At 37.4% G+C, this 14,206-nt stretch overlaps 1 protein-coding gene across 1 annotated transcript in view; it reads left to right on the forward strand.

The window, feature by feature from the left end:
- COL19A1 (collagen type XIX alpha 1 chain) overlaps nucleotides 1–14,206 on the forward strand; it is a 342,117-nt gene that overhangs the window by 265,716 nt on the left and 62,195 nt on the right. Inside the window, exons 21-32 of the mRNA XM_055113849.2 lie at nucleotides 1,862–1,897; nucleotides 2,799–2,834; nucleotides 2,929–2,982; nucleotides 3,674–3,727; nucleotides 5,117–5,170; nucleotides 5,821–5,910; nucleotides 7,579–7,623; nucleotides 7,733–7,810; nucleotides 10,614–10,649; nucleotides 10,761–10,814; nucleotides 10,902–10,955; nucleotides 12,306–12,347. Coding sequence (XP_054969824.1) covers nucleotides 1,862–1,897; nucleotides 2,799–2,834; nucleotides 2,929–2,982; nucleotides 3,674–3,727; nucleotides 5,117–5,170; nucleotides 5,821–5,910; nucleotides 7,579–7,623; nucleotides 7,733–7,810; nucleotides 10,614–10,649; nucleotides 10,761–10,814; nucleotides 10,902–10,955; nucleotides 12,306–12,347 — 633 coding nt within the window. The remainder of the gene's footprint in view (nucleotides 1–1,861; nucleotides 1,898–2,798; nucleotides 2,835–2,928; nucleotides 2,983–3,673; nucleotides 3,728–5,116; nucleotides 5,171–5,820; nucleotides 5,911–7,578; nucleotides 7,624–7,732; nucleotides 7,811–10,613; nucleotides 10,650–10,760; nucleotides 10,815–10,901; nucleotides 10,956–12,305; nucleotides 12,348–14,206) is intronic.

Raw genomic sequence — 14,206 nt, forward strand, 5'->3', positions numbered from 1 at the left:
CAAGGATTTTTAGAGCAGAAAGGAGAAACTTTCAGTGAGTTAGAGTGGTGCTTCTCAAATGTGAACATGCACTTGAATCCCACTGATTCTAAGTCAGTAGGTTTGGAAGCAGGACCAGAGAGTCTGTGTTTCTCATAAGCTCTCAGTAATGCTGGTGTTATTGGTCCATGGACCACACTTTAAGCAGCAAGGGTTGAAGGAGTTCATAGTTCCTAGGCATCATAGGCCTTTTCCTCCTGCAGGGATTTCCTCTGGCTTTCTTTCCTACCACTAACTTTCAAGGGCAGTCCATGTATCTCATGAGGACTGCCTTTAGCCCTGTTTTCCTTAAATAGAGCTTCTTTTCCTCCTAACTCTTCTCCATACCAGGTCCCTATTCATCCCTTAATTATCCCACCACCCCATACATCTTTACTTGCCACCTTCCTCTACCCCTACATTAAAACAACGCAAATTTTACATTATTACGGAGAGCAGTTTAGCTTTTTATGGTCTCAACCTTTCTCTTCCAGAACAGGATGTAGACTTTACTTTGCATAATAATCAGAAGGCCCAAACAGAAGAGTAGTATTCATTCAAAGGTAAATTCTGAACCACTGATCCTGAATGGTAACTAAAATGGCAAATTTTCCCCCACCATAGGACATTCAGAATATGGTTTGATGTGTAACACATCAGAGCTAAAATATACTTAAGATCACCTAGTTGAACCCCATGATTTTATAGATAAAGAAAGGGGAGCTCTAAAAGATTAAGTGACTTGCCTCAAATAGTAGCCATTGGAGCCAGGACTAAATATCAAGTATCTAGACAACTAGGCTCCCGGTTTTTTCTCTTTTTTTTTTTCTTTTATAACCAGTTACTTTAGTCAATGTGGCCACTAAACTTTACAGTGGCTGTAAATAAGCAATGACATGAGCAGTGTCATATAAGCAAAAACAAGCAGGGAAATAAGAATATAAATAAAGCCTTGATCTAATATATAGAAATCAACCACTATTAAGATAGTTCATCATGTTGGGTAGATATGGGTATATAGTTGTCCCTTGGTATCTGTGGGGGATGGGTTCCAGGACTCTCAGAGGATACCAAAATCTGAGGATGCTCAAGTCCCTAATATAAAATGGCCTATTTTTATTTGCATATCACCTATGCATTCTCCTGTATACTTCAAATCATTTCCAGATTACTTATAATATATAATACAATGTAAGTGCTATGTAAATAGTTGTTATACTGTATTATTTTTAAATTTGTATAATTTTTATTGCTGTATTATTTTTTATTGTTTTTCTTTTTCAAATATTTTTTATCCACAATTGCTTGAATCCATGGACACAGAACTTACAGATATGGTTAACCTCTTCAAGTCATTTTCATTAAAGTAAAAATAAAAACTAGGAAACTATTTTTAAAATAATGAGTTTGTATATTTAAGCACACAATTAACCAACTGGAAGAATTCAAGTGAATGTCTTTCCCTTCAACGTTTTTATCAATTTCTTGCTGTCATTCCCATTTCACATCCAATTGGATGTGTGTGTGTGATTGTTTTCTATGTGGACTAGGCAATAGGAAGCTTTGGCCTTGGGCAGCATTCCAATTTGTCAGCCACTTGGGATTTTATAAATGATGTTAGAATGATTAACTCATTGTTCATTTGGGAATATAAAGGAGTTTTTAAATTAATTATCGTATATTTCCTTTAAGCGGCAAAGACAGACTGTGTGACACTCTGGGTATTTTTGGAGGTCTGTTTGCAATGGGAATCTGAGTTTGGCCTATAGGGTTTATCCACACCCCGGTTTGGAGAGTTTATTTCTAAGAGCGTTTAATTCTATTTTCTACCCCTTCTCCTTAGGGAGAGCCTTTTACAAAAGGAGAAAAAGGAGATAGAGTAAGTAGATATTTTATCACTACCTTGGGTTTTCTACTTCATTGATTTGTTTCTCTCTGATTTTCTGGTATGTTTACTTTGGAGTCTAATAGATTTGATTAATAAGGTCCATGAGCATTTTACTTTTTCCTCTGTGATTTTTAACTCTTTTATTTTGATAAATAAGAAATTTTAAGCCTTGTTAACTGTTGTCATGCAAGGAGACTTCAACATTGGTTTGAGTTTTCTAATACATTGTTTAACCAATTACTAATAGTGATTGGACATGAATGTTATACAAGACATCCATGTAGGATATCAAAAATATAAAATTAAAATAAAAGATACATTTTTTCCCAAAAATTCTGTTAATGGCACAAAGTGGATTTATCAAATATATTAATAAGTCACAGAAAATTTAAAAAGCAAACTTATGATAGCCAGTATCATCCTCTTTTGTATAACCTTAATTTTGTTGTGATTTTTTTCATTAAGCACATATAACTAACCATTAAGCACATATAACTAAAAGTAGAATCACCAACACATGTTACCTTAAATTCTACTCTCCCTCATTCTTTCTCTGAAGTTTTAATTCTCTGGGACATGAGATTAGTTGGTGGCAAATTATAACTATGTCAGCTAAGTAAAGAATGCAGTGATTGCTAATGGGACATGATAATTAGTGTCAAAAATGTCATTGGGGGAAAATTATTATAATGAAGAAATCAAGAAAGTATTATTTATTAGTAGTAAGTATTTTGAATCATGTTTTAGAATGAACTCTCCTTGATTTTATTGTGTCTTCCATAATTTCCCTTTTTATTGTATGTTAATTAGTAGAAATTCAATTAAAGTATCAGAGATGTCCATTTCCATCTGAATTTAAGCATTACCCTTATAGTAATTATTTTATTTACAGGGAGAACCTGGGATAATAGGATCACAGGGAGTAAAGGTAATTTCCTGGCATTCTTCAATTTCCTCTCCAACCTTAATGAGATTATGAAAATTAAAGAAACATTGATCTTTCCTTCCCCCCACGTGTTTAGGGTGAACCTGGAGATCCTGGACCCCCTGGTTTAATAGGAAGCCCAGGACTAAAGGTATATAAGAAATAACTAAGATTTCTTGGGAAATAATTTGGGAATTATAGCCATTCTGTGTAAAACATGGTGCTTTGGTGTGCCACTCATTTTCTTCACAAATGCTCTCCAAGACTTTATCCTGTTTCCATGGTGATTTTCCCCACTGGCTGCATTTATTACATGCAGATTAACTGTCTTTTGGTTTTCACAATAGGATTTCTATACTCTTTTTCAGAGCATATTCACAATAGCATCCCTAAAAGCCTTAAGAGTAAACAATGTGAGCTAAATCTATGACCTTGAGCTATATTCTTAAAAGGAACAGAATTCAAGATTCAGTTTCTAAACCAAAATTATGCAATGTTGAGTTGCTTGAGTTTCCCAAGTGGGATTCCACAGGAGTGTCCCAAGAGAGCAGCTTTTGGAAGATGCAGGAGAAATTAATGTGGTGTACTCCCAGACAATGGGTAGGGCAAGTTACCCAGTTATCACCTGCTGGTGAGAACACATAAATTAAAAGTATCTGGAAACTATCTTGGTAATCCCAAAGCACATTTCAGTATTATACAGATAAAGTGGGAAAGTGGGATGGTGGAAAGCTGGTCTTCCTATACATGAAGATCACACTATTCTTTACAAATACTCAGGTACAATCTATCTTTTTTTTCTTTTTTAGCAAAGCTAAAGTATATACCACCTTTTATTTTAGGGTCAGCAAGGATCTGCAGGCTCCACGGGACCCAGAGGACCGCCAGGAGATGTTGTATGTATAATGTCTTTGATATTTCTGAAATTGAAATTGAGACTAGGACATGTTTTTTAAAAATATCAACGTGTGTTCAAGTAACTGAGTTATCCCTCATTTCCCAAAGACATGGGTCATCTATGCCACTAAAACTGATCATACCTAATGTCAGGAGCTATTGGGAAGACTAGACCCTTCATATAATCATGTGAGGTCCTTTTGAGTATCATTAGCCTAATAAATGGTTTTTGGAGCTCAAGTTAATCAAATTGTCATTTTGGACATGCTTGTCAGTGCTGTACCAGCAGTAGAGGAGATTGAAAATGTCAAAAGAAATAAAGAACACCAAAAGAGAAAGCAAACATTTTCAATATTCACAGTTTTTAGTTCAAGTCTCCATCTAAGGAAGACATTTCCAAAGCTTCTATCATTTTCTAGCAAAAGCCTTCCAAAAAAAGCAAGTCTTTTGGCTAAAAGTATGTCTGGAGGAAGATCGACAGATTGCATTATAACCTAGCTTTAGTGGACTTAAAATACTCAATACACCTTTCTATTCATTATCCGGATCAGCTTTTTATTCCTTGGACAACTTTCTAGCCTTCTGACAACTTGGGAGCTGCGAGCTCTCCATCAGTTCACACTTGAGCAAAATAAGAAAAATCCTTGGCCATAACTCCTTGGAGACTGATCACTATCTGACCATGATTAGAGTTCCCTCCAGGCAACTCTTAGGATCTCTCCTTTTTTCATGCCCTGGGAACAGCCCCTTAACCTCACATTCTATTCTCCATGCTCACCGCTTGAGCCTCTCCTGTCTACTAGTCGGTGCACATATTCTGCTTGGTACTTTGAACACCCAGTTTATAGAGCAAAGCTTTTGATCACTCCCCTTTGCCAAGTAATGGGCCACTGTAGATAAACCTAGTGGACAGATCTTATGAAAAGAGAGAGAATCCTGGTGGCACAAGTGGAGCCACAATACTCAAAAACTGAGACTAAGTGATAGTGGCCAGAGCTATAAAAAGAACAAAATCAAAAGGGAAAGAGCCACTGTTTCTAAAACATAGTAAAACCATATTTTTCTAGTTGCCCTAGAGTCCTTTGGAATCATTATGTGATGCTGCCAACCACCATCCTTCCTCGATGGCAATAATATGGGTGAGACATTCGGTTCAATTCGACTTTAGTTTCTTTCCTATGGCATCCAGGTGGCTTCACTTGAAACAACAAACCACGTAGAATCACTAATATTTTTCCAGGTCTTAAAGGCCAAAATCAATCCAACTCCTTCTATTAATAGGTTATATGTTAAAATTCTGTTCTCTTGACAGAGATTCACAGATATACGGAAATGTTATTGTAACAGATGTTCTCATTACTCTTTCCTGTTAACTCTGAGTTTTCTAGGGATTGCCAGGAGAACATGGTATCCCAGGAAAACAAGGCATTAAAGGAGAAAAGGTATAGTTTACATTTTCCTCATTTTATATGTTAAGTAGATAGGAGGAAGAGACAGAGGATCATAAGGGAGATGAAAGGACAGCCCAGGGCTTCTGGGATTGTACAGGTTGTGCACATTAACTACAATGTAAATGGCACCACCTAGAGTTGTGCATTTGGCAGCCCTGGTTCTGGCACAGGAATGCCATGTGACAAAATGAACTGACAGATGAAGATATCAGGAGTCTGAAAGTCAAGCTCAGTTACCAATTCTGTTATAAACCTAAGAAGTCTCTTAATCTTGCAGGATCTGTTTCTTGATATCTACATGGAAACAGTGCATTAACATTGAACCATTATTGGAGAATAACTTAAAGAAAACATAAAGATCATCTATAGAAATTTATTAATAGATATGCCCTTTTGTGCATACACATGCATATGTTTCATGATACTGCTAACATAACTAACTGCAAAATCTAAATGCACTGAACAGGCATGAATTAGGTACTCAATTAATATTATTGAGTGAGTTGGTGAGTGAGTGAGTGAGTGAATGAATGAAGTTTGACTGGCTATGATGACAACTTAAAACAATGGAAACCACTACCTCCTCACTTCCCACTATGAACCTGAGCATCAAAGTAAGAATCTTACCTTGTTTTCTACAGGGAGATCCGGGTGGGATCATAGGCCCTCCCGGGCTTCCAGGTCCAAAAGGTGAGGCTGGTCCTCCAGGGAAAAGCCTGCCAGGGGAACCAGTAAGTATTAGCCCTTTTGTTAATATTTTTCTTGCAAGTTCATTAATTACTACTTGTGAGTTCCTAGTTTCAGATCAGAAGTATGGGAATAAGTTTAGGTCTGCAAAAAAAGGAAAAAAGAACTTAAAACAGAACTACCATTTGACCTAGCAATCCCACTACTGGGTTTCTTTTCCCAAAAGAAAATAAATAGTTCTACAAAAAAGACAGATGTATTCGTATGTTCATTGCAACTCTATTCATAGTAGCAATGACATGGATTCAACCTACATGCCCATCTACAATAGACTAGATAAAGAAAATGTGATACATATAACCATGGAATGCTATGCAGCCATAAAAAGGACAAAATCATGTCCTTTGCAGCAACATGGATATAGCTAGAGGCCATTATCCTAAGCAAATTAATGCAGAAACAGAAAACTAAATACCACATGTCCTCACTTATAAGTGGGAGCTAAACATTGGTTGCACACCAACATAGTAGAGATGGGAGCAAAAGACATGGGGGACTACTGATGGGGGAGAGTTGAAGGGAGGCAAGGTTGAAAAACTGTCAGGCACTATGCTTACTTCCTTGGGTAGTGGGATCATTCACACAATAAACCTGAGCAACATGCAATTTACTCATGTAATAAACCTGTACATATACCCCTGAACCTAAAATAAAAGTCAGGGGAAAAAAGAAATATTCATCTATTCATCTTATTGTTTCTTTTTTTCTTTTCTTTTTTTTTTTTTTTTTTTTTGAGACAGGGTCTTAATCTGTCACCCAGGCTAGAGTGCAGTGGTACAATTATGGATCACTGCAGCCTCCACCTCCGGGATTCAAGTGATCCTCCCACCCCAGCCTCCTGAGTAGTGGTGACAACAGGCACACACCACCACACCTGGCTAATTTTTATATTTTTTGTATAGATGGGGTTTCACCATGTTGTCCATGCTGGTCTTGAACTCCTGAGCTCAAGTGATCTGCCCATCTCGGCCTCCCAAAGTGCTGGGATTACAGGCATCTTACTCTTTAAATCGGAGATAAAACCTCTTAAAAGTTTGATAAGCAAAGGGCTTTCTTCTGAAGAAAATATACATGCATACAACATTTTGCATATGATTTTGGAAGATTCCTAGGTCCCCTGAATCCTAGGCATGAATTCTGTAGAGATCTATGGATCCCAGTCAGGTACACTGGTTTTAAAACATAAACGTTCCTAAGGCAGTATTGTAAAACAGGAAAACTACCTGAAATTTCTCTTCCAGAGGTTTTGCAGGTATCATCATGGTTTGTCATTTGCAGAAAATGTCTTTATGACCCAGACTATTCCCAGGACATTGAAAACTGGACTGCTGGAAAATCTAAATAACCAATGTTTTTAAAATATGTTTTATGTGCCTTTGTTTTTCATCCCTTTGAACTTTTTATGTATTAAATAATGATAATATTTCTCAATATCAGGTGCCTCATTTTATAAATAAAAATATTTTATATTTTAAAGCAACTATACAAAATCTAAAACATATTGAAATTTTTACTCCCCGTTCCTTATTCTTTTATAGAAAAAGATTTATTCAAGCAAGATGAACAGTGATGAAACATATTTTAGTTATAACTTCTAATGTGTTTATAACTTTTCTGGAAGAAGATATGTATTCATATTTTTTTTCTTTTAGGGATTAGATGGAAATCCTGGAGCACCTGGTCCACGTGGGCCAAAGGTATACAAATATTATAGTTAATTTTTAAGGAATGAATAATTAACAAAATATAGCAGAAAAAATGTATGTCTCTTGAGACTTGCAGTAACAGAAGTCTTTCATTTCACAGGGTGAAAGAGGACTTCCAGGTGTTCACGGTTCCCCAGGGGACATAGGCCCACCAGGGATAGGAATTCCTGGCAGAACAGTAAGTGAAATTCATTCGAGTCCTTGTTGATTCCAATACTGTGAAACAAAATCCAGTGTCAAATTTTAACAAGGAGAAAAGAATAGAAAGGTCAGAGACGGAAATACAAATAAACACTATCCAGAGATGACTGATCAGCATTGAGGTTGTATCACTTAAGCACAGAGACAGTACCCACTGTTTGTTTATTAACTTACAGATGCTGGTCACACATACACTAAGTTTGGATTAGAAGCAGTCATTTAACCCTTATACCTCTATTCTATATATTAAAAAGCACAAATACATGTTTGTAAGATAGTAAGAATGCCTAATATTAGGCCAATATATATTACAGCTTGTTTTTAATTAAGTTAAAACAAGAAATTAATATTTAAACTGGATGGAGTATGCATAAGTGAAATGACACCAAAAAGGTCTGAGTAACGTCTTCAGAGTGAAGAGATGGTGTTTTCAATGGTAAAAATAAATAATGGGAAGTTTTTAAAGTATTTAAACTATAAGGACAGAGCCTAGAACAGCCCCTATTAATAATGACCACTATATCCACACTTGTAGATCAAATAATAGTAAATGTACAATTTGTATTTACTATGGAAAGACATAAAACGTTTTTGAACAAGAAAAGTGGAAATAAATGGTTATTCTAATGACATTAATTCAGAAAATTGGTCTGTGTGGTGTAATACAAAAACAAAGTAACTTTTTTCATATTATGCTCTTAACATTCAACATAAATACAATTCTGACACCAGCTGTGTGGGGTTTTTTTTCCCCTACTCATCAATTCCCCAATGGACATCAGCTGAATATTCTATTAGTCAATTCATGTCTGACACTATCTACCTGGATTAAGAGTCAGATCCCACAGGTTAAGGGCTCAGTCCCACAAAACTGACCCCTACTTCAGAGGCCAACTGCATATCTGGACCTTCATGACTTCTGTCCAACCAGCTATAAATTGGGAGCTTCCATGACCCCCACCTCAGGTTCTATAGTTTGCTAGAGTGGTCCACAGAATCAAGTAACGCTTTCTTACATTTACTGGTTTATGATATCAGTAAAGGATATGATAAACGATACAGTCAGAAGAAGAGATACAAAGGGAGAGGTCTGGAAGGGTCCCTGAGTGTAGGAGCTTTGGTCCCCAGGGAGTTGGGGTGTGTCACTCTCCTGGCACATGGGTGTTTTCGCCAGCCTGGAAGCTCTCTAAACTCCATATTTTGGGATTTTATGGAGGCTTCATCATGTCAGCAAGATTGACAATTAACTATATTTCCAGCCCCTCTCCCTTCTTCAGAGAACGCGGGGTGGGCTGAAAGGCCAAGCTTCTAACTGTGGCTTGGTCTTTCTGGTGATCAGCTCCTATCCAGGAGCCCACCGAGAGTCACCTCATTGGAACAAAAGACTCTCCTATCACCCAAGAAACCCAAGGGATTAGGAGCTCTGTGTCAGGAACCAGGGTCAAAAAACAAGTATTAGAACAGGACTTTATGTTAGCAGCCTGTTGTTAAGGAATTTACAAGGGTTTTAGGAGCTCTGTGCCAGGAACTGGGGGCAGAGAACACATATTATTTTATCACAATATCACATCCTTATATTGAAGTTATCATGAAAAGTTAAAAGAAAGCATAAGCAGTGAAGGGTTATGTTGTGAATGAGGGTTGTCTGATTTGCCAGGGCAAGAATGTAAAAGACCATTGGAGATGGAAATTAAACCAAGTAAAAACTTGTATCAGAAAATTATTAGAGGCTGGGCCTGGTGGCTCACACCTGTAATCCCAGCACTTTGGGAGGCCAAGGCAGGTGGATCACTTGAGGTCAGGAGTTTGAGACCAGTCTGACCAACACAGTGAAACCCCATCTCTGCTAAACATACAAAAATTAGCCAAATATGGTGGTGGGCGCTTGTAATCCCAGCTACTCTCTGAGGCAGGAGAATCGCTTGAACCCGGGAGGCGGAGGTTGCAGTGAGCTGAGATTGTACCACTGCACTTCAGCCTGGGTGACAGAGTGAGACTCCATCTCAAAAAAAAAAAAAAAGAAAAGAAAATTATTAGGGAAGTGATGGTGGTTGAGGAAAAAATCACTCAGGGACACAGGATAAATAGGAAGGGAGGAAAAAGTAGCTTTGGCAAGAGCAGTGATATGAATATTTATTTATTTAAATAAGAAAAGAAAAATCAGTGAGCAGTTACTGAAGTCAACTGCTAAGAAACCAGCTCTTGACTTACTTAGGTTGAAAATTCCTCATGCAGAAGTTCATGGTTACCTAAGAGCGGTACAACTACCATCGTTAAGTTCCCTGATAATCTCCCAGCCTCATTTTATTTATCCGAAATTCTAATTTTCTAAAAGTAGAAAAAAATCATTGATTAGTGTTTTACCTCCTACTCCTGTCACTGAACACTGGTTCTGGTGATTTATTCCAAGAGATAAATGACTCAAAGTTGAAAGCAGAAAAGAAAAGAATTACTACCCCTGTGGGTGGTCAGTTTCTGACAGGTGGAATTTGGATGCATTCTTTGTGCCCTCATGAATGTGCAGTGACAGATTATGGTAATGATATAGATGTCCCAAGTCCCTGAGCAAAATCATGTTGATGTTTCCAGCAACAGGTATCTGATTAAGTATTCACCTACGACCTGAAAGTCTTGGCCGACTTTGCAGTTTTCCATGTGTGTACGGTGGCAAACCCTGTTGTTCCTCTAAGTAAACTACAATGCTTAGTCTTTTATGTCACTTGGATAATTTATGGACATTCTTGGTGGAATTTTAATAATAAAATCTCATTTGTACTCAGGGCGCCCAAGGACCAGCTGGAGAGCCAGGTATTCAGGTAAGCTATTTAACTAATTTTTTAGCACAGCAAAGCCAGCTTGCTTACTTGGGGGAAATGACTGAAAGACCATCCTCATAAGTAACTGTTTTTATTTCCCTCCTTTTCCAGGGTCCTCGAGGTCTCCCTGGGTTGCCAGGAACTCCAGGGACTCCAGGGAATGATGTAAGGACTTTCTTTATCTACCCTCCCCCATTTTAATCTGCACCTGTGCCACGTGCAAAGATTGAACATGGATACCTCTGTTTTCAGGGAGTTCCAGGGAGAGATGGAAAGCCAGGCCTGCCAGGCCCCCCAGGTGACCCGGTATGTAGACAAACCTTGTCTGATTTATGTATCTTAAATGCACCCAGAAGCCAAACAGCCTACCAAGCAAGTTTTGCTGTCCAAACTAATTAGAATGCTCGGTGACTGCTTGGTGATTTTGTTTATCCCCATTATTTTGTCGAGGGAAAAAAAATTCAGGCTGGATCAGCATTTCTGTGTGTGTGATGAATACTTATTTCCTAAGGGTATAATTCAACTGTACAATTTTGCCCCAGGCTGAGCCTTGGCATATAATGTCTCAATCCCATTGAAAATTGAGATAAAATATATTGCCATGATTTCTATTTTTTCTACTGCTAGTGGCTAAATGAATTTCATTTTTCTAAATGAAATTTTACAGGTAAGTTGCCTACAATATGGTATAGATCCATTGATTCTGTAGCTTTAAAATGTTGCGATGATTAAATTATGAAAACTGGCTTGAGTAGGCGCTTAGAAAAAGGGTTAGGCACAAATGTGTGTTTCAAAGTTTTATTTTGGGTTAAACCTTGCTTTGAGCAACAGTGAAACCCCTTTAAATAGCCTCAGACTCAGCAGTTATAATTTGAGAGGCCATATGGTACATGACATTGTATTAAGAGTCTTGTATAATAAAATCCAAATCTGGCTTCTCAGTTCTAAGCCTCACAAATCCTTTCTACCTCCCACAGTGTTTGGGCCTTATGTGCCTTTATAAGCTATGTGTGGAGGCATATTTTGGCATTACTTTAACGCCACTGTTGAGTGAATCACTTGTGCATTTTTCTGGGAATCTTGCAAAAATGTTACTTGGGTTTACACAGTGTCTCTCTGAAAGAACATCTCAAGACGTGTGGCCAAAATGTGGCCCAAGTTCCTTCAGTGTTTGTCTTGCCTATCACTTAAGCCAACTGTAGGTTCTTCTGAACTTCCATGAGAAATAACTTTAAGGCAAACATCTGGTACTTTTCATATTTCTCAACAGCCTGATAGTGTGTTCGCCAGAGGAATGATTTCCTTTTAATAAATAATTTATTTTTATGTATTATTTAAAACCAATGATATACCAGGGACAGCATAAAGGTTGCCATGAAAATATAAAATAGGGATGCACAGTCAAAACTATGATATGTGTGTTTGCACATTCAAGAGAGAAGAATAGTGAACGTTTTTCAAAATTTGTTCTGAATTCTATCAGTGCCATGTGCACATTTCTTGATACGAAACATAATGTTAAGCCAGTGATTCTAAAGTGAGACACCAGAAGCTTCATGGCATTTTGAGGAAAAATGTCTATATTATACTGTATGTTTATATTGTATTGTGTTCATATATAAATGCATATATTTGGTTTTATCTTCTTAACCACAGATTGCACTTCCTCTCTTGGGAGACATCGGTGCTTTGCTCAAGGTACTCTATTGCTGTGTAAGAAATTATGTGTTAATTTCCAGGAAAAATTAGAAAGAAAAATATTTAGCAGAAATTGAGTCAATTGCTTAGCTGGAACTAAAATTCAATTTTTAAATGGCAGGACATCTTTAAGATAGGAAAATAAACATGTATCTTATATATCTTGTGCCATTTATCCTAATTCTTTCACTCTCTTCTTCTTTACCAGCCTCTCATTTTGGGTGGGGCAGGGGTGGAGGGCAGCTGGTAGGATAGTTATGAATTGGCTACAGGGAAGGAATTATGTCATTAGCACTCTGGAGTAGATTATTCTCTCCTCTGGAGGAACATCTTTCTCTTAATGGGTGTTGACTCACCCTGGCTCACTACTGTGAAACCTAATCTTTCTCGCTATATCTGGCCTGGTCAGTCCCAAGATGGAAATCAGTGCTGCTCTATAAATAGCCACTTACAAGGCTGAATTTTGATGTCATAGGATTTTACAAAATTCCACAGTCGACAAGTGCCCTAATACCTGTTACTCTGTTCAATAAAAATCACCTCTACCTATTATCATCTCAGGGAATTAATCTTGCTACCTCTTTTTTTTTTATCTCTAACACTTCCCTGTATTTTATCAGTAAAACAGGTAGGGGGGGATGATAATGGCACATATGTAAGGGTATGTATTTGTATGTTTCTGCCTGATATGCTAAGATTGAGTGAGGCCACATGAAAATCAGGCCCTTGACTTCATACTCAAACACAGTGTGTTGTATCTGTCTTTGTATGAATGGACGTTGTGTATGTGTACACACACACACGCACACACACACAGACTACAGTTATATATATATAATTTAATTTGTATTTCCAGCATTTAGCCCAGTGATTTGCACAATTATTTGCACAATAGTAAGCAGGCAGAAATATTTGTTTAATTGAATTCAAAAGACTCGAGTTCTAGCATATACATTTGTAAGGTAGAGTTTTGAGAATAGATATATAAACATAAGTGTAAATATGAATATAAATATAAAAATATATTAAAGGAGTTTCTAAGACCTCCAAAAGCCAGCAGTTTTTATAAGCCAGAGAAGAATATTTGTGGGGATTTCAGGAAAATCTTATATTTATTGAGTTAAAATTACATGCCACTCAATATGCCACTTTACTTATATCATCTTATTTAATTTCCATAATAATCTCATGAGTTCAGGCTGTTGTAGCATTCCCACTCTATAGATGAGAGACCCGAAGTTCTCAGCGGTTAAGTAACTTTTTCAGTCATAGAGCAAGTAAATGTAACATTAACGCAGGAACATAGGTCCTCAGACATTAAGTCCTAGATTCTTTACAAGACAGTGGTGCTGGAAATAGCAGGATTGCCGGAGTTATATCATTTCAGAATACTTAGGGTTCTTTAAGGATGAGAAACTTGTATGCTTTAGTAGAAATGAATATACTGGTAGAATATGGGATCTCACAGAACAGATAAAAGGACCATGAATAGGCTCTGATGGGAAGTGGAACCAGGGCTCTCAGAAGTGGAAATAATTGACAATCTCGCCCGGGAATCATCCCTCTAATGAGTGTGCTCTGCCATTGCACCAATCCCTGCATCATTTCACTAAGGTTCTGAGTCCATAACGAGCAGGGCATCTTGACTGATAGTCTCCACAAACTGTATACAATAGAAGAAAGGGGAGGTATGTAGTTCCCCGAACAAAATCCAAATACAGGCATTTAGACTGTGGGTTGGATCTGTCATGCCAATGTAATAACATCATGTTAAATCCTGATCTTGTTACCCTATATGTTAACACTATCTCTCTCTGCCTTGAGTCTTTAGACAATTTGATCATCCTGCTTTCTGTTCG

The sequence above is a fragment of the Pan paniscus genome, chromosome 5, assembly GCF_029289425.2.
Source record: "Pan paniscus chromosome 5, NHGRI_mPanPan1-v2.0_pri, whole genome shotgun sequence".
Lineage (NCBI taxonomy): Eukaryota > Metazoa > Chordata > Mammalia > Primates > Hominidae > Pan > Pan paniscus.